At 41.9% G+C, this 18415-nt stretch overlaps 2 protein-coding genes across 4 annotated transcripts; one reads left to right on the forward strand and one right to left on the reverse strand.

Annotated features, from left to right (window-relative positions):
• Positions 1 to 318: 318 nt before the first annotated feature.
• On the forward strand, positions 319 to 10692 carry jhy (junctional cadherin complex regulator). 3 transcript variants are annotated; one of them, XM_037269712.1, is made up of 9 exons: positions 319 to 579; positions 1922 to 2480; positions 5047 to 5112; positions 5251 to 5336; positions 5439 to 5664; positions 6209 to 6295; positions 6829 to 6957; positions 7163 to 7336; positions 10610 to 10692. In XM_037269712.1, exons 2-9 carry the CDS (start codon positions 2109 to 2111, stop codon positions 10613 to 10615), a joined length of 1146 nt encoding a protein of 381 aa, XP_037125607.1. In that variant the 5' UTR covers positions 319 to 579; positions 1922 to 2108; the 3' UTR covers positions 10616 to 10692. The 3 variants fall into 3 exon arrangements, with proteins under 3 accessions (XP_037125607.1, XP_037125608.1, XP_037125606.1); XM_037269713.1 differs by lacking the exon at positions 10610 to 10692 and having other exon boundaries at positions 1922 to 2056; positions 2132 to 2480; positions 7163 to 7400; XM_037269711.1 differs by lacking the exon at positions 10610 to 10692 and having other exon boundaries at positions 7163 to 7400.
• On the reverse strand, positions 9065 to 12006 carry bsx (brain-specific homeobox). The gene is made up of 3 exons (XM_037269714.1): positions 10607 to 12006; positions 9915 to 10105; positions 9065 to 9497 (listed from the first exon to the last, which is right to left on the reverse strand). Exons 1-3 carry the CDS (start codon positions 10854 to 10856, stop codon positions 9267 to 9269), a joined length of 672 nt encoding a protein of 223 aa, XP_037125609.1. The 5' UTR covers positions 10857 to 12006; the 3' UTR covers positions 9065 to 9266.
• Between the last annotated feature and the right edge of the window lie 6409 nt (positions 12007 to 18415).

The following is an 18415-nucleotide window of genomic DNA, read 5'->3' on the forward strand; positions in this document are numbered from 1 at the left end:
CAAACAAGCCAATGTATTCTCCCCAATAATGGCCCAGGTGTCCACCACAACAAACTTGAAAATAAAGCAAAATTATAAAGGCCTGCTCTTCAATAACGCAATGAAGTAAAGTGAACTAGTCTCTATGAATGAGGTCATTTCAGCCGTGTCTGCACCACGCCATATGGTACCTCACAGGAACTAGACTGTAAAAATTCAAATCATTTCTGCATGTCTGATGTTTCTTTCAAACAAACCTGTGTCCAAATCGCTCAAGAATTCAACGAATTGTGCTTGAGCCGAATAGTTAGCACAATACAAATGAAGCGTGGCTCCCCCTAGTGATCAAAAGTGCGATCAACATGAGAAGTGTACGCGTCTGTCTCTATGGTTACAATGTCGCCATTCTTGTTTTTCCGATCATTTCTTTACTTCATTCAGATCGACGATCCAGCCAGCACAGCTCTGCAGCTAATACGAAGCATTACGTTCACAGTCGTTTCTGCTCGACAAAATACGTGTCCGATATTTGTGTCTTGGGTCTGAACGACCTCGCTGAAAACATTGGGAAGCTAGCTAGCTAGCTGCAGAAAAGACGAGGTAAGTTTCAGTAACAGACAGACAGTTTCATACTTGGTATACTTGTTCTTAGCACGAGTTTACCCACAAGGATTCAAATGAAGTTGACATTGTTTTAATATGTTTGCAAGCATGCACTTGATCATTGCGAATCAAGTCGTGTGAACTCAAGTAGCTCAAAATCACTTCTTGTTGCCAATCTTGTCATTCTCGTGTAGGCCTTTAATTGTTTTTCAATTTCCACGTGACATATCAATTCGTTCCACTGCATTTGAACATGTAAACAATATTAGATCTAAATAGATGATTTCTATTTTTTTCCTCCTTTCTCATCAATTCAAACATTTGATGTTGTTTGTATGTTCAATAAACCAACCGATACCAAGAAGCCAGTAGATGGCAGTCGTGTTATGCAATGGTTGTAGCAGTGCTGACAACATTTGGCTTAAATGACTACTAGGAATGTGGACTTTATTGGGAATGGAGTAGTAATAATAGGTTCAGTCTATTTTCTTATTTAATGTGTTGCTAAATATACTATCTGTTTTGGGAGTCTTCTTGACTCCCTTTTCTTCTGCTTCAGACACTGAACGATAGTAAATGACCACCAAAAAATGGAAATGTACTCTCCTACTGTCATGAACCTGTGATAAATGCTCATCATGTTTCAGAGAAAAATGACCTTGGTACATTTACACAATGCTTTCAATCTAACAGAACGAGGTAGAGTACGCAGTTCTATTCCCCATCATCATGTTCTCATCGTTCTTTTTACGTACCCCTGGAAGCAGATAAGCCTTTTCACACAATGCCAGTGCATACTTTAAAAACCCCAATGCCTATTCCTCATTCAAGTGAACAAATTCTACCCAAGCAGCTCCATTCATCTCTGGGCACTATATTTTTCACTCAATAGTGGAAGCTAATGTTTGAGGCCATACAACTATTTTCTTTCATTGTCATCGTTTTTCCGCTCGCTTTTGTATCCGGGCCTGTGTACTCGTGGGTAAATCCTGTATTTCTCCATCACACCCAGCTGCGTGTTTGAATGCTTTCTCTTAACTAGTTTGACTCAGTATCTATCACCCTTTCGGTCCTACACGCACGTCACGATGTTTGTAGGGAATTAGGAATTGTAGGCTCTCTTCGTCCCACCCAGACAGAGCTGCAATTTATTGGCATTGAACATTTAATACGACTATTTTGTACACTGCTCATGAGCTGAAAATGCGATTTGTGAACTATTCCCCTGATATTACTGTTAAAATCCACTTCATTTGTCTGGCTGAAAGTAAAAATGCAAAAATGATTTCGTAAATATATGATGGCAATCTCTGTTAGCTATTTACTTTTTATTTGACAGCAAACTGGATGCCAGCGACGCTTCCTCGGAATTGTGCTGTGACCCCGATTGGAGCGCCATCAAAAAGGGAGATGTCATCACTGAGATTTCAAAGAGCTCCGCCGTCCCTGTCCCTCACAACTTTAAGAAACAAACGTCGCAGAATCCATTTCTAAAAGGATACCGATATATAGCTGACACACTTTCAATGTCTCCGAATCTTTCTGATAGTAAGTGTAATCAGCCGTACCACCTCCACCCCCAAGATGACCAAGTTAGCTTTGCCAATGTGGACAAAAATATCAAAAGATCTCTTGAGCACACAGCAGAAGCAATGCGCTTGGAAGAATATAGTCAAAAGTACAAGCAGAAGGAAGTGCAGCAACACATAGCTGGAGGATCATTTCAAATCTCAGCCCCAACAGAGAGTTCTCATCCTCTGGGAAAGAAAAAACGACACGCCCACTCAGACGACCTCGTAGAACGGAACAAAGTAACACTGGGCCGAAGCATCTCTGGTTATGGATCCTATGTGAATATGCGTGCACTTCAACAGAAGAAGCCTCACATTGAGAAAAAGGTAGGTGGAGATAAGTTGTTCGTTTAAAAAAAAAAAAATCGTATTCAGTATGATTGCTTCTCATAAAGAATGGGTTGCTATAGTTTATATAGCAGCTACAGTGGAGGAAATAAATATTTGATCCCTCACAAATTTTGCGAGACAGTCTATCATTTTAAAGGTAGGTTCATTTGAACAATGAGACAGAATATAGAAAAGAAAATGCAGAAAAACACACGATATCAAAGATAGAAATGAGGGAAACAAGTGCTTGATCCCCTGGCAAAACATTGGGTGGCAAAAACAACCTTCTTGACAAGCGCACTTTCCAGTCTTTGGGGAGAGGTCATGATGGGTGCAGCCAAACGGTTTCGCAAATCCGCCATCTTTCTTACCCGGAAAGACTTTTGTAGTCCAATGATGCCGAACTGGTGGATTTGCCGTTCGATCCATTGAGCGTTCACTTCCTTCGACCTCTGGAAACGACGGTAGGCTTGAGATGACACAAAATAATGACGGTCATATTATTGCGTGTGTATGATGCCCTCGTTTTCATTAGCATAGCATTAGCGTCAGTCGTTCTGCTGATTTTAGCGATGTGCGCTCTCTTTTCACTTCTTGTGGATGCACTTTGAGTAGTTGTATCAGATGAATTATATTCTTGGGAAACACAATAACATGTTAAATGCATTCTTTAGCTAGCATTAGCCTACTGCTGAACTCGACTGCAGCGCTTGTTTACGAGACATGTTCATAAATGTATTAATGTATAAATGTAATGCTGTTGACATCTTTGAATCAATCCCAAAAGTGTGCGTTGCAAGTAAACGCTACCTAAAGATGTCCAATATGTGAAGGGTCTCATTTGCATTGGCAGCATCAACCACCCAAGCCTTTTCTCATTGATTAGTATCATTGCATCGTAAATAGTTTGGATGGTCAACAAGCAAATCTGCAATGATGTTTGCTTGAAGGCCACCTGGAAAATGAATTTCCAGGCTTTCATCCATCCGTATCTGGCTGACTATGTCGTGCTTGTTATGACTTGATCTGTCCAAGCTGAAGATCAGAGACATGGCTCCCCTTCCTCTCCTCCCTCCCACTCGGCTCTCAGACATCCATCCATCCATCCATCCATCCATCCATCCATCCATCCATGCATGCACCTGGCACAGTGGCATAATTGGTCTGGATAGCACGCATTCACCATTTGTTGGGCCACAGGACTGTTTTTGTGGCAATAATACCCTCAACCTTGTCCACCCATCTGAGCCCCAGTCCTCTACAATGTCTCATATCATCACCATTTACATAGTCAAGAGCTGTTAGCTTTGTGTGGTGGTAAACAGAGCTGGAGGCTTTCCCTCTCTTGAACCCTTGGGTTTTGTTAATATCCCTCTGAATTTGCTCATTAGTTTCCAATTGCCATACACATCTTACCTAAAAAGGATTGTTCTCGTGTAATGATTTCACTCAAGAGATTTCCATTTTCGATTCCAAAAAACGAAATAATAAAAGGTGTTTCATCCTGCCTTTCTTGCTCTCATACTATGTATGTGCCTATTGCAACGTTGCCATAGCAAATCCTCGATATCGCAAAACATTTGAATTCCTCCTAGTGGATAATCATTCAGTGATCATGCCACAATACCACATTTGGCCTTTTGTGAAGGAGCCACTATTAAATGTACACCAGTTTCGAATGCAGCAATTGCTTGCACCATCAAAGTGCTATTGTGGCATTAGGCAGTGAGAAGGTTCATTGAGCCTAGTATTCTTTGATAACAGAAGTAGCAGATCAATCTTGTGGCACTCACGCTGCCTTCCTTGTCCTCTTGCGGGCAGCCACGCAGGCAGCCACGCAGGCAGCCACGCAGGCAGCCACGCAGGCAGGCAGGCTGGCCGGCAGGCAGGCTGGCCGGCAGGCAGGTTGGCCAGCAGGCAGGCAGCCACGCAGGCAGGCAGCCACGCAGGCAGGCAGCCACGCAGGCAGGCAGCCACGCAGGCAGGCAGCCACGCAGGCAGGCAGCCACGCTAGCAGGCAGCCACGCAGGCAGGCAGCCACGCAGGCTGGCCGGCAGGCAGGCAGGCAGGCAGGCAGGCAGGCAGGCAGGCAGGCCCTCACTTCAAAGCCAGGGTAACATAATGTACAATCTTTTAATAGCTTTCGACCAAAGCTTTGTGAAGGCCTCTGCCCCTGCCTCAGTCTAAAGAGCCAATCAAGATGACCTAGGCTGTCTACAATAGTGGCTAAATGCAATTCAAGATCCCATATCCTCTTTGAAGTCATCATTGGCAAAAAAGCGGAGCCAGCCGTGTGCAATTGACAGACTTTGTTGTGACGTTGCCTCATAGAGAAGCAATTACCGTTCCTCCCAATTTAGAAGAAAAGATATTACGCAGGTTATCATCCTCCAAATGCAATTGCGGCCAGATTATTGGCTCCATCTGACTGGTGTCAAAAGCCAATGACAGCGTCATCATGTCATTTGGTATGTTGGTACATACTGGGTATTCTGTGTACATAAGTTGATTAGAATTCCTTTCTTTTTGCACTTTTGTGAAACTTGGTGACACTGCTCATTAGGAAGCTACTGCCGTGTGTCCAAAAGAGACTTCAGATGCGGAACAAAGTTTAATCCAACAATTGAAGGTATGTGCTGTATGTTATCGCTGAATTAGCGGACACTCTTTGCAAAATAGCAAATTGTATGGATTTAAAATTGGTTTCATTTTTTTTGCGGGGGCATCCTTTGTTTATCTAAAGTGTTGAAGCAACTCTAACCCCCAGGTCACCCACATCATTGAAGGAAGTAAAGAACAGGGGATTATGGAACCTGACTTTAGGAGCATGGAAAAAGGGCCCGGATTGCAAAGGTGTAAACTTTGAATGAATGAATCCAACATACATCATCATTTGTCAAAAGATGATGAGGTGTGTTTGAGCACAAGTGCAATGAAATTCTTCTTATCCATTAGGGAGGGCGAACCAAATGAAGATTGGCTTGAGCAAAGTCTGGAAAGCGCCCCCACAATGCCTTCAAGTACTTCGCACGACATCAGAGTCTATCCAAAGCTGCCACCTATTATGCCAAAGATGCGCTTTAGTCCCAGTGTGAACACAATCAATTCCCACCATAGAACCAGCTCCACTGATTTCTTAGCACAGATGGACGATAAGGCGGCGACGAGACCCAATTACAAGGTTGCTTTGCTCTCCTCGTTTTCTTTCTTAATCTCTTTTGGAGACGTGTTGTGTTTGCTGCTCTTTTTATCTTATGAACTGTCTTTGTTTTGTTCTTTGACATCCCTTGCTACGTTCTGTCGAATGTAGTTAGAAGACGATTTATTGGTGCAGCACTAAACATAACATTACGCTTGTAATCTCCACAACACGGACGGGGGGACGGACGGGATGTTATGCTCCTTTGAAGTCCCAAGTAATCCCCTGGCCAGTCTTCACATGGGCTGCTTAATCCATTTGAAGGGTTTTAGTTACTCATGGCGCAAAGCATCAGGTTAATTGTCCAGGTCCTCTAAGATACACTTAATTGCAATAAGATGGCCACAGAACTGCTGGCTCTGTAAAGATGTATTAGATGATAAAGTGAGTGAAAAGAAAAAAAAAGTCCATCAAAATGGTTGACATTCTTGACACCACCCGCTCATTTTGACTTTTTTGAATTCTGTTTTATCATTGAATTGCATGTTTTCAATATTTTGGACTATTCTCTCCTCCACATTGTCAGACATACAGCCTGAAAGAATACAAGGAGTTGATGCTAGATGTGAAGCTACAAGGTCTCGGTCCTGACTACGCAACAGTTCAAAAGAATGTAAGTAGCACCCTCCAAAAGAACTCAACTTTATTGATTATGATGGCTCCATCATTGAGTATTGTTAAGTCACGTAACACAATGGTAAAAAAGAAGATGGAATTTGCAAAAAATTCAGTTTTTGTTTCCATGGTACGCTGAGAATTGGATACGCCGTAGCTCTGCTTTCAGTGCATCATTTAAAGGCTCACTCGGCAGATAACATGACATTTACAAAGCAAATGAGAGTAGCCATTAGAAGTGAAGTGCTCTTTGGCTGCAATATAGCTTTCCTTAATCTCCTGTTGTACAAACTGAGCATGTTTGACTAATTTAGTCCAAATTGAGGCCTGCGTATCTCCGGGGTAAAGCCAATTAGTGAATGATAGATGTCATTTTTCATAGCTTCCTGGGTTTGCTTTTGTTGGGCTGGCCTCCTGTGCTGTGCTGTGCTGTGCTGTGCTGTGTGGAGAGGCTCCTCTTTATAATCTATCTGCAAGTGAATTTTCTTCGTTTTGTTTGTTTGTTTGTTCCCATTCTTTGACCATTGCCAGACTGAGAAGATGATCCAACAGAAGCTGTATTCAAACGCGGTTCGTGAGAGGAACAAAAAGATCCGAAAAATACCCTTTCTGTTGGCCAAGGACCCGGTGGGCAAAGACAGGAAAATTGCCAGGACGAAGGTGTGTCTGGAGTTTCACATCTTCTTCCTCTTTGTAGAAACACAATTTGTCATCATATGTTAAAGTAGCTTTGACAAACGTTACACCGCACTTTAAACTCAATTCAAAATGGCCGACATCATGTATTTGCAGTGGTTGAATGTGTAAATGTGCAGTGAATCAATTTGAGTTTCTCTCTCTGTCTCTCTCTCTCTCTGTGTCTCAGGCTTTGGAGTACGCCAAAACCATAGCCAAGCCTGTCATTCAGCCTCCTCAAGCAAAATCAAATCAAAAACAAGAGTCAGCACATTCCGTCACGCCTTGTTTATTTTCCCCCACGGCTAAAGTTGACCTTCTTACCAAACGTCACCAAGAAGAAAAAGAGGCCCTCCTCAGAAAGGTGCATGTCATATGAGGGGGAAAATCCGTCGCATTCATCAATAAACATAAGATGATGCATTTGCTACTTGCTCCTATTGCTCAACGTTGGCCTGTGAATTTCACCCCAATTGCTTTCATGTACAAATTCATGCAACACATTGTTTTGTGGAAAACAATCATTTGGCGATTGGCTCACGCCATTTTGCTTTGAAAGCTTCAATGGCAAGAAAATGTAGGTCGCAATTGGACTGAGGGCACTTCTGTTTGTTACTATTATTATTATTCTATATTATTTGAGATCTGTTGCCGTTAGGGAGTGGGAAGCACTCAAACGCAGCTCATTTTCCTAATTGCGCTCTCGTATTATTATCAAAGCTCTATTTATCTCCAAAATATGTGAATTCGTTTCGTGTCTCTATTTAACCCATCATAGTCTTTGAAGCGCTCTGTTTTTAGTGTTAAATCCTCAGATGCCTGATGGGAAACAAATGACACAGCCGCTTTTAATTGAATGAGAAATGTCCTCTGCATCTTTTTGAGTTGCACCCCCCCATTGAAAGCCAGTTAATTGAAGGAGTCTTTCAGTGCTATACATGAAGGGCTTGAAATTAGCATCCCTTTCTGCCCATTGGAAAGATGATGCGGACGTGGATGCTTTGATGTGAGAAGGATGCTTCAGGAGGCGGCAGGCTTGGAGAAAATGAGCTGATGGCTCTGCTATTAGGCCCAAATGCAGATGCAGCCATGTGTTGCAAAACGCTTAATCTTTTAATTGATCACCTTCTGCACAGCCTATTTTTCTATTTCCCCCTGCTGTCTGATAATCTGAAACACATTAGGGGCAGGGCACGGCACGGCACGGCCGGCCGGCCGGGCACGGCTTGTTCTTCAAAAGGCACGAGCACAAATTGAATACAAAAGACACAAAAAGCAGGACGAGAAATTCAATAGGAAAAAAAGACAAGTGTATGTTATTTGCAAATATCAATTGGAGGAAGCTGCAGCTCATTAGGGTCATGAAATTATTCAATTATATCATGAAAGGGATTGATCATTACACGTTATTTCGTCACGTGATCGTGTTTTTTTAAATTTTGGATAGTACAGAAGAAATAATTGAATAATTAAATCAGCTTTTTTGGAGTTGATCAACTAAGTCGAAACCGGAATATGATGCTGCACCCCCAAAATGCCTAAGCAGGTTACACATATTTATTTATTTTTTTCTATTATTTAGTTTGACTGAAAATATTTGATTTCACCGAGGAAGCAAACGAATAGTCCTCAGAAATGAGAAATTTGAGGATAAGCGCACACACACATCACAGCACACCGGTCAAACCCGTAAGAGATTGGCAGCAAGGACGTGCGGGCGGGCGGGCGGGCGTTCTTCGCGACACTTTCCATGCCTTATCCTTTATTTGTTACGCTATATTTCATGTATTTGCCACATTTTAAAAGCACAACACACAACAGCGCTGGGCGCGCGCGCGCGCGCAGACTTCAAAACGGGGCCCGGGATGATCGCCAGATAGATCGATCGATCGATAGCTAGATAGATGTTCACTTCAACCTCATTTAAATGGCAGTAAATTATTTAAGAGCAGGGTCTAGCGATGACACACAAAAAAAACTAAATCCAAAATAATTTATGGCCTATATATAGAAAGTTATTCGTCGGCATTTAAAAAAAAAAAAACGAAGGCACCGGTTTGAGAAAAAGTAGATGTTCTAACAGAAATGGTTGCATCATATGCATCATTTCCAATTTATTTACAGAGATGAAGAGACAAATGTTAAATATTACAGCCGGTGCATAAATGAGCATCACAATATAGGCCTATCGTTTGTTTGTTTTTCTTTCTCAACGCTAAATATTTGTAATGGCAATCATATAAAGTTATTTACAAACGTATCCAATGTGCTGCATGTTAAATGCACGCAGCCTACTATAGGAGATGATCCGTGGAGCAAATATCCTCCTCGATATCCACATCGTCGTCGTTTTCTTCCAGCAAATATGTGTCCCGTTTCAGGTCCTTGCCACTCTTGTCGGTCAATTCACTCTCGCTTGAGTTCTCTGCGTTCCTCTCCGACTGCCTGGGTGTCTTGTGCTCATCCTGGGCTTTCCTCAGCTGCTTCTTGTGCTTCATCCGCCGGTTCTGAAACCACGTTTTCACCTGAGGGTGCATGCGATTGCTGCATGTGTCAATTTGAAACGACACGGAAAAGTAATCATGCATTTTCAGTATATGCGAGTCTGAACAAATGGATCAAATATAGGCTGGATTCTTGCAAGTTAAAAAGGAATGAAATACATCGGTCTCCCATTTTCATGCATGATTGATTACAAGTGAATACAAATGAAACAATAGGCTTAGTGTTTGAGCTGTGCGCAGCGCAGCCATATCGGTTGCCTTAAATCCTCATCGGAACTCTGGTGCTTATTAATTCATCATCTTAATATATTCTGTATTTTTTCCCCCCTAAAATTCGTTCCCATTTTGGTTTGACTGCTCCCAAACGGCACATGGCTGGCCCTTAGCGCGTTGCGTTGCGCTTTTGCGCTGTGTGTGTGTAAAAAGCGCAATGCATACCTGCGTTTCGGAAAGGCTGAGCGCAGTCGCCAGCTCCACTCTCTCCGGTGTGGACAAATATCGCTGGATTTCAAACCTCTTCTCCAGACCAGAGAGTTGCGAGTCGGAGAAAACCGTCCGGGCCTTCCTGCGTCTGCAGTGCTTCCCCGGTAAGTCGGTGTGGTGTTGAAACAAGGCCGGCATTTGCATACCTGCGTGCACGGACAGGGAGGGAGAAGGAACTTTGATAAGACGACTGACTGCACGGCGCATTCAAAGTTACCATTTATTTCAATACAAAGGAAAGTGCTCTTTTTGCTCATCCTATTTAGACAGGAGAGCAAAAATAGGAGGAAAATGCATGTGAATGTCAAATTCCGAACTCAAAAAATGACAACTAAAATCATGCAGAGCACATATATATATCGTGTGTGTGTGTGTGTGTCAATCAAAAATGAGCATCGTAATCGGCCTCGTTTGCCTTTATTGACGACTCTTCTAACGACTTCATTTTTATTCATTTATTTAGAATTTTGAAGAAAAAAAAAGAAAAAAAAGTGGCGCTGCATTTTTACCTGAGGGATTTCAACGTCTCAATGATGAAATATTTCAAAGTCAAATTTTGCTTTATAAAATGGGGAGCCTCCAGCTTTCTTAATATGTGTATGTTTGAAAAGATTTTGCTCTTGGTCATGACCGTTTTTTCTACTTACCAGATGTAAAGAAGTACTGGTGATGTTCTGGTTTGTGGAGCGGATGATGTGGATGTGGAGCTAATACTGGCGTTGGCATCAATGGGTATCCATACTCCAGGATCGGCATCCGGGAGGCCACGGAGGTACAGAAAGGCGATGGAATCACTTCTCTCAGAGGTTTAGGTTTGTGCAATAAGATGTCTTCTATAAAAAAGGACGTGGACCTCTGCGTAGGAGCCGCTGATGGGTAATTCATGCTCATGCTCATGATCAAAGTGACTTGGTGGAGGCCTGATTTTAAAAAGACATGGGCGCCTAGCTGCTGCTGCTGCTGCTGCTGTCTCTTTGGCTTTTAAACGCAGGCCCTATCCAACACCATATCGTAGGAAGGACACATTGGCACCAAGTTCTTATTCAGCCCGGAGTGTGAAAATGGATTTACCCACCAGCCAATTAGAGTACAGATGGGCGGGGGAGAAGGCAAGGACGCGCTCTGAGCTCCGATTGGGTGAAATTGTGCACTTGGTGAAACGCCGCCGATCACCCAGAAAAGCAGTGTGTTCGTCATTCACGTGGAAACAAATAGTGAAAACAGTGCTGGGTTGTTGTTGTTGTTGTTGTTGTTGTTTTTTGGTTACCAGGCAACGATGCTGTTTTTATGCACAACCACTTACCTCCCGAGACACTTGCTGCTTTTAATTTCGGCGAATCCAGTGATTGCTTTAACAGCGTCAGAATATATTTATTAATTTTTTTCCACCTAAATAATTGGATTCAAATCAAGTGGACGACAGGCTTTTGCTTTCTTCACTCCACAACAAAACCTTGGACTTTTTGAAAGGAAAAATATCAAAGGAGCGCACCGAAGCTGCATACATGTTTGAGATCTTATTGCTTCACACGCGGCATCTGACATATTTATGGGTCAACATTTTAATGAATTGTTCGAAAGGAGTTATTTTTGAGGGGCTCATCTTTGGTGATAATCTTGAAGTATGGGGACGCCCAGCTAATTGTGCGCTCTTTCTTCATTTCACTTGTTGAATGTGATGTGACGGGAATAATAGGTTCCAACAAGTCGGTCTTGCAATTTGCTCCAAATGGACTGTAATTGTCGGAATTAAAATCGACCAGACTACATGTCCCGTGGCCATTTACGAAGCAAATCATTTGTTGATATGGTGTTGTCGTCACATTTCTAATCATGACAGTTCATGCCAAAGTGCCTTCACGTAGGCACAATCAGCCTGCAATGCTAATTTGGCCAATTAGGAAGATATTAGAGCGGAGACTGTAATCCTGAATGCGCAGCGCATGCAGGATTTCCATTTGATCAGATGGAACAGAAGGGAACAAATTAATGGCACACAAGTGATTGCACAACTAGATGCTTGTGATGAAAAGAATAGTTGACATATAGATATATACATATATATATATGTATATAGATATATACATATCTATCTATCTATATAGATATATATATTGATACAAGACGGCGGCAGCAGGCTGCAGTGCACGTATCAATGTACATGAAACTATTGTGTTACTAATTGAAATAAAAAGCCGTTCATTAAAAAAAAAAACAATTAGTCATTAGGAAAGAGAAACACCCAAGTGCTCCTGCATGCGCTGACTGCACGAGCGTCAAAAAAGCACGTACGCCGGGATAACTAGCTGCTTTTAAAGCGGAAATTGGAAAAGAAATGCATCAGATGCATGGTGAGCGAGCGAGCGAGCGAGCGAGCGAATCTCCTTCTTCGGTCGGTCGGTCGGGCACCGTTAAGCGGCTTTGCGGCAATTTCATTAGCTAAAAAAGTCCGTCGTAAGACTCTGCGTCACCTCTTTACGTATTACAGTTGCTTAACAGCATAATAGGCATTTTTAGTTTGTAAATTCATCATCAAATAATAAGTGGTGTTCAAAATAAACTGCACTGAATGAAGGCAGATTGTTATTGACACACATTTCTGAAGGGCAGTTTTCAATCTTATCTCCAAATACATATTTGATGTACTTTGAAAAATAAAGTGCACTTGATTAAAGAAGGAAGACAGATAGCAGGCAAACAAAATGACTGCATCTAGTTCCAAACTTCCAATACACATGAACGGTTGGCATTGGAGGAACCTGTGCGTAGCATATGAATGCCATCTTGCCCACCGACCGACCGCCGAGTCATAAAAGTTCACTTCCATTCAGGTCATTTGGAAATGAAGCAAAGAAAAACAATTGGAGAGGCAAATCAAGCGAGGTCGTGAATTTCAATTTGTAGCACATACGTACGTCACAGTACATGCACCTGTGTTCATCTAAGAGTAGAGCTCCCTCCCTCAGGGTGTATTTCCTCTACTGTGCCTCCTCTTCCCCATCCACATTCACACATGCACAAACCTTGAAGATGAAAGGAGAAGAGTAGCTCCATTACCTGCATTACAGCAAGTTGCATAGACCAATTGACAGTGACAAAATGCCCCAGAAAAAGCATTTTTTCTTCCCCCCCCCCAGATTTGAGTGCTGTACTTACATATAACTTCATTTTTATAGAGCGCAGCCTATTTTCTTCCACCCTGAGTGTTGCAGCCAGGGGCCATTTGATATCCACAGTCAAAGTGGAAATGATGCCTCTGTCACAGAAGAGAACGGGCATTTTTTGCCCATTTAGGTTGTATCACTAATGGACAAGGTGATCATTAAAAACACACGCAATGAATATATAGAGACTTTATTATCCATTTTCGATGAAGTATTTTTATTCTTGACGTCACTACCAAACAAGGTCATAGGTGCGGCCAAACGGTTTCGCAAATCCGCCATCTTTACTGTAGTCCGAACAAGTCAAGGATGCTGAATAAAAATGTGGATTTCAAATCTTCCCTCTATTCAACCGATGAGTCATGCACTACAATTTTGTAATTCATATTCATTATTTGAGAGATTAAAATGGTTATAAAATGCGATTAATTCCGCGGACTTTGAGGTCCAGAATTTGGACCCGAAAGGGTCTTGTTTTTTTTAGAAAGACGGCGGCGGCGGCGGCGCCCCAGTAGCACGTGACATCGATGAGCAGCCTGTAACTGGTTTATGAATAGAGTGTGTGACATGGGCAGCAAGAAGAAGAAAACCAAATAGACATTTTGCTATTTCCCAGCTGTGCCATTTATGAAGCACAAGGCCAGAACAATGTTTAATGGGCTTCTAAAAATGATTGACATTAGTGAAGCAAATGCTTTATGTCACAGACATACTCTGCCTAATAGGTTAAATCAACTGGTCTGGATGGTGTTTTAAAGCCTTCAAATGACAACATTTGTGCAGCAAGTGCTTTCACCCGTTCCTCCGTAAATGAATGGCAATTGTCACCCAGCTAGTGGATGCTGCTGCTGCTGCCGCCGCCGCTCCTGCCTCTCCTCATCCACCCATGAGACAGTTGTGGGGAGAAAAAGCTCTCCACTTAACTACTTAAATGAATATATCAAGAAACTAATTTAGCATTTTAATTGCATGCTTTAGGGAGACTCTACTTCACTCACTCGCCTTCCATCTCGCCTGATTTCCAGTGTGAGCGCACATTAGATTGATCTATGAAAGACTGCAGAAATCACAACACTTAAGCCTGTTTATTTTCTCTTCCTAATGAAATAATTGAAATTCTTGTCAGTGCCTGCACTTAAGGACGAGGGATTGCTTCGGGCTTGCTCTGCGGCTGGCTGGCCGGCCGGCCGGCCGGCCGGCCGAATGAATGAATGAATTTTCAAAAGCATGGATGTTTTCCCCTTTTTATTGTTTGCAGCTTGCGCTTTTCTTTGTGTGGTATGATTTCTTTTGCTTTATAAAGTCATTCCATCTGCACAGGCCAGAAATGGTGCATGACTTTTTTTTTTTTCCTTTTCTTTTTTTTTTTAGATTTACCTACCCCATTAAGTGATTGCTGGCAGAAATGGCAGGGGACTTTTCTTTTGATACGTTTTCAGAAAGAGTGCTGGCAGACATTAAGGACACATTATTGGGTCCCATTTTCTCTCAGCTACAAGGATATCCATTAGTGTGGCACATAGCCCTAAATTTTTCCATTTTCTCTCCCACCAAACTTGACTTTACACATCATTCCAGCTTGTGTTTTGTCATTTTCCTCCACAAATTATATCAAAGAAAAGCCATTTTGTTGTGTGTGTGTGGCCTGTTTGTTGTGACTTGATTCTGAAGTGTCAAAATGGGCCCATCGTTATGGATAATCATGAGTGACACCAGAGGTGCTTTAAAGTCTTGGGGAAAAAAAAAACATTGGTAGGTGGACAAAATGAATTTGAGCTTGCACAGATAGAGAACAGTGACCCATTTTCTATTTGCTAAGAGGAGCTGCTTGCAATCTGCAGACATACTGTCAACTAGTCACAGTGTTTACTACTTAAAGGTCACTGTTTTGTTTTTAAAGTTTATTACACACCTTTTGTAGTCACATATGTATGATGAAATGCATCCATCGATGTACACTTTTGCAGCAGATTTAGATGTTGTCCTGTTCATTCATGTGCATTGTCCCTATTTTAAAATAAAAAAAACCTAAAACACCCCAAAAACATGAATAAATAATATGGAATCCAAATCAGATGCGGTCATCTTTAGTAACATTTTGTGTTCAACAAAGACATCAAAGACGCTGTAGGTTCGCTTGGAAACCTTTCCGCGTGAAAAAAAAGAAGCAAGTTTACAAAGCCATCATCAGATTCAGGTCACAGAGAAAATGAAAGCATCCTTGTTCTCTAATAGAGTAAAAGCAAGCGTCTGTGTCTGAATGTTTGTTTGTTTGTCGGGATAACGTCATATCAGCGAAGATTGTTGTTCCCAAAATTAGGTCAACTTGACCTCAAGTATGTTTTCGCACACATTGAATAAGTCAACAATATGAGCAGCACTTGTAAAAAAATGCATTGATGATGAGATCCAGCAAGAGGTCAAGCCTTTCTTTTCACAATGTTGTGGCGGGCGGGCGGGCGGGCGGGCACAATCGCAGAAGCGTCAGAAGGCAGCTCAAAGGCCACTCCGGAACCATGCTGAGCTGACATTCTCATCGTGCCTTGCCCATTAATTCTGTCATTGTTGCTGCCCTGGCCTCCTGGAGTCCTATCAAAGACTCAATAACCACTGCTTAACCAAAGTCCATTGCCAATTCTCCTGATTGCTCCCTCCCTCTCTCCCACTCTCTCTGTCTCTCTCTGTCTGTCTCTCTCCCACTCTCTCTCTCTCTGTCTGTCTCTCTGCCTTTGACTGCAACGTGGCTTGGCTGAAAAGCCCATTATTACCCTGTAATTGTTGGAGTCAAACCCAATTAAGCAAATGTGTATAGGGGCAGATGCTGCACCCCCCCTTTTGCTCACCACTTCATTGACTCTTTTCTCCCCGCTTACTGTTACTTCACGCACGCTGGCTTGATCTCTGATACCGGATGAACAAGTCGTGGTGTCTCTCCTCCGACTCCCAGCTGGGTGGCGCATTGCTAATTGACTTCTCGCTGGTCACTTGCTCCTACAAAGTGAGCAAGAAGAAAAAGAACAAACTGCCGCCTTGTCCGCTCAGGCCATGGGAAGCAAAAGGGAAAGCAAAAGGCATTTATTTCATCGACAGGGAAAAGAAGGGCTTATATGTTCGCTTGCTCCAGCAGGGATCCACGCTGGTCTCCGGCTCCCAAAGCAAATGCTCTCATTGAAGCGTCACACCACCCCTGGGGTGTGACACTTCCTGTCTCTCCGAGTCTCACTTCTCAAATTAAGAGAGTAGAAATAAACCAATGATCACGCTTACATGGATGGATCCTCCTGTATATTTCACACTGCTGTCTTGCCTTTCAACCGAGTTGCAGCTGGCAACCCAAAGAAATGGATCAACAATATGATACAGTAGGCTAGACAACAAACTGATGAATAACTGCTTTGGAAATCGGAACGCTCATGAAAATTGCTAGAAATAGCTCTAGTTTTTAAAAAGTGAAGACAATTTGCAGTCGATGCGCAATTTGTCAAACGCGGGCCAGTGTTTGACACCGATGCTCTCAATGATACAATGTGAGTGCTTGGTGAATCTCACAGCTTGGCAAAACAGTATCACATGCTAATTTGGTGTTATCAACATCACCGGGTTGAGGCACAGACCAAGAACAAGTGGCGGCTTGCGATCGATCTGATTGCGATTGGTGCTTTTCGTCCAAAATAGATAGATAGATCTTTATTGTCATTGTCACACATGTACAACGAAATTTAAATGGAGACATACGTAGTAAACATTCACAAGGACTGATTATTTGCGAGTGACATCATCACGGGTCGCATTATGCTCTGTGTGCAAATGAGTAATTCATGTAGGCAGCCACACGCTTTCTTTTTGCTCACTTGCCACCTGTTTTAGTCAAGACGTCATGGAAAGTGGGGAGGAGCAAATGCAGCTCTCGGAGACAATTGATGAGGCCATCAGTCGCTAATTAAGCAGTTCACCGGGCAATTTTGCAAATTATCCTCTTCGCTAGTTTGTACATTGACTGAATGTTTTGATGACATTGGTAATAAGTCTGAATCTAACATGACAAATGTTCTTTTACTCTTTCATGGAGCTTGTCAAATATCATTTTGAAATTCCTTCATGAGGTAAAGTGCCCGTGTGGACCTTTAAAATTTCCAGACAATTTGCAAGAGGCTTTCAGGCACTTAAGCAAAGGTCATACAAACAAGAAACGAATTAGCAATTTACATTTTATAAAGCATACCAGTTAGAAAGCTCTGGCACACCTTTCCTCTCAATTACCATTTGGAATAGATTGTTTTGAAAAAGTGCCATGTTTTATATTAAAGACAAAACAAAACAGTGCACCTATAACAACAGTCAGTAGAAAGACAATGAATATAGAAATAGTATTGTTGATAGAATTTGTCCGTATTTATTTATTTAGATTTAGAATATTGGTTTCTGACACAAAATAATTGTTGCACATTATGAAGGAACGCTTTACGGCGTAAATGTAAATATTTTATATAGCGTAACGTTCAAATATTTACATGACAGATTGGTGTGAAAGGGACGTTCAACTCTCATAAATAAATAAATAAATAAATGGAAGCGCTTAACCAAGCTGTAATGAAAAAGGCACCCATGCACCTAATTTCCTGTCAAAAAAATCTATTGTGAACGCAAGCAAATATCAAAATTTCCAAGTACTCTCAAACGATAAGGCTCCCAGTATGGTTTAAAATGCGGATAATGAAGAAATGGAAAATGGAATCCAAATTGACCCTTGCGCAGCATGTTAAGTCCGTTTGTATGGGTACCTGCAGTGACTGTCCCCTTCCTATCAATAAAATAATTTAAGAACACATTAGACTCCTTTAAAAGGGCCCATTTGTCAGAGCAGGTGACTCTTAAAAGACCCTGTGGATTAGAGACGCCCTACGCCAGGTACTTTTAATTCAGCCACAATCAATATGACTTAGGCTGCTGTTGTGTTCAGAGCCAATATATATAAAAAAAAAAAAGTGTTTCCGGTAAAATACCTCCTGTCAAAAATGGAGAGAACATTATTGATTCAAATTTAGGAGCTTTTTACACTGTTGAAAAGAGGATGAAAATGAGTATGCAATAAAGTCTTACTTTATTCTTCCTGCTCTATTATTTGAATGATACTTTAAATATTGTAAGCCACTTTTTGTTGTGTGTTGTATATGATTCTTATTCTAATATGTTTATATTCTAGTTTAGTGGATAGCGGGTCATGTCATTTCATAAAAGGGAAGCAAAACAAAGCCCAAATTGTAAATGAACAAAATCATAACAGTGAAGCGA

Source organism: Syngnathus acus, chromosome 14 (genome assembly GCF_901709675.1).
Source record: "Syngnathus acus chromosome 14, fSynAcu1.2, whole genome shotgun sequence".
In the NCBI taxonomy this organism is placed as follows: domain Eukaryota; kingdom Metazoa; phylum Chordata; class Actinopteri; order Syngnathiformes; family Syngnathidae; genus Syngnathus; species Syngnathus acus.

Coding starts and splice junctions, on each gene's coding strand:
- jhy (XM_037269711.1), top strand. CDS start 2,109: ATGTCTCCGAATCTTTCTGATAGTAAGTGTAATCAGCCGTACCACCTC. Junction 2,481..5,046: donor AGCCTCACATTGAGAAAAAG/GTAGGTGGAGAT, acceptor ACTGCTCATTAG/GAAGCTACTGCCGTGTGTCC. Junction 6,296..6,828: donor ACGCAACAGTTCAAAAGAAT/GTAAGTAGCACC, acceptor GACCATTGCCAG/ACTGAGAAGATGATCCAACA.
- bsx (XM_037269714.1), bottom strand. CDS start 10,856: ATGAGCATGAGCATGAATTACCCATCAGCGGCTCCTACGCAGAGGTCC. Junction 10,106..10,606: donor CCAGTACTTCTTTACATCTG/GTAAGTAGAAAA, acceptor CCGTGCACGCAG/GTATGCAAATGCCGGCCTTG. Junction 9,498..9,914: donor TCAGCCTTTCCGAAACGCAG/GTATGCATTGCG, acceptor ATGCACCCTCAG/GTGAAAACGTGGTTTCAGAA.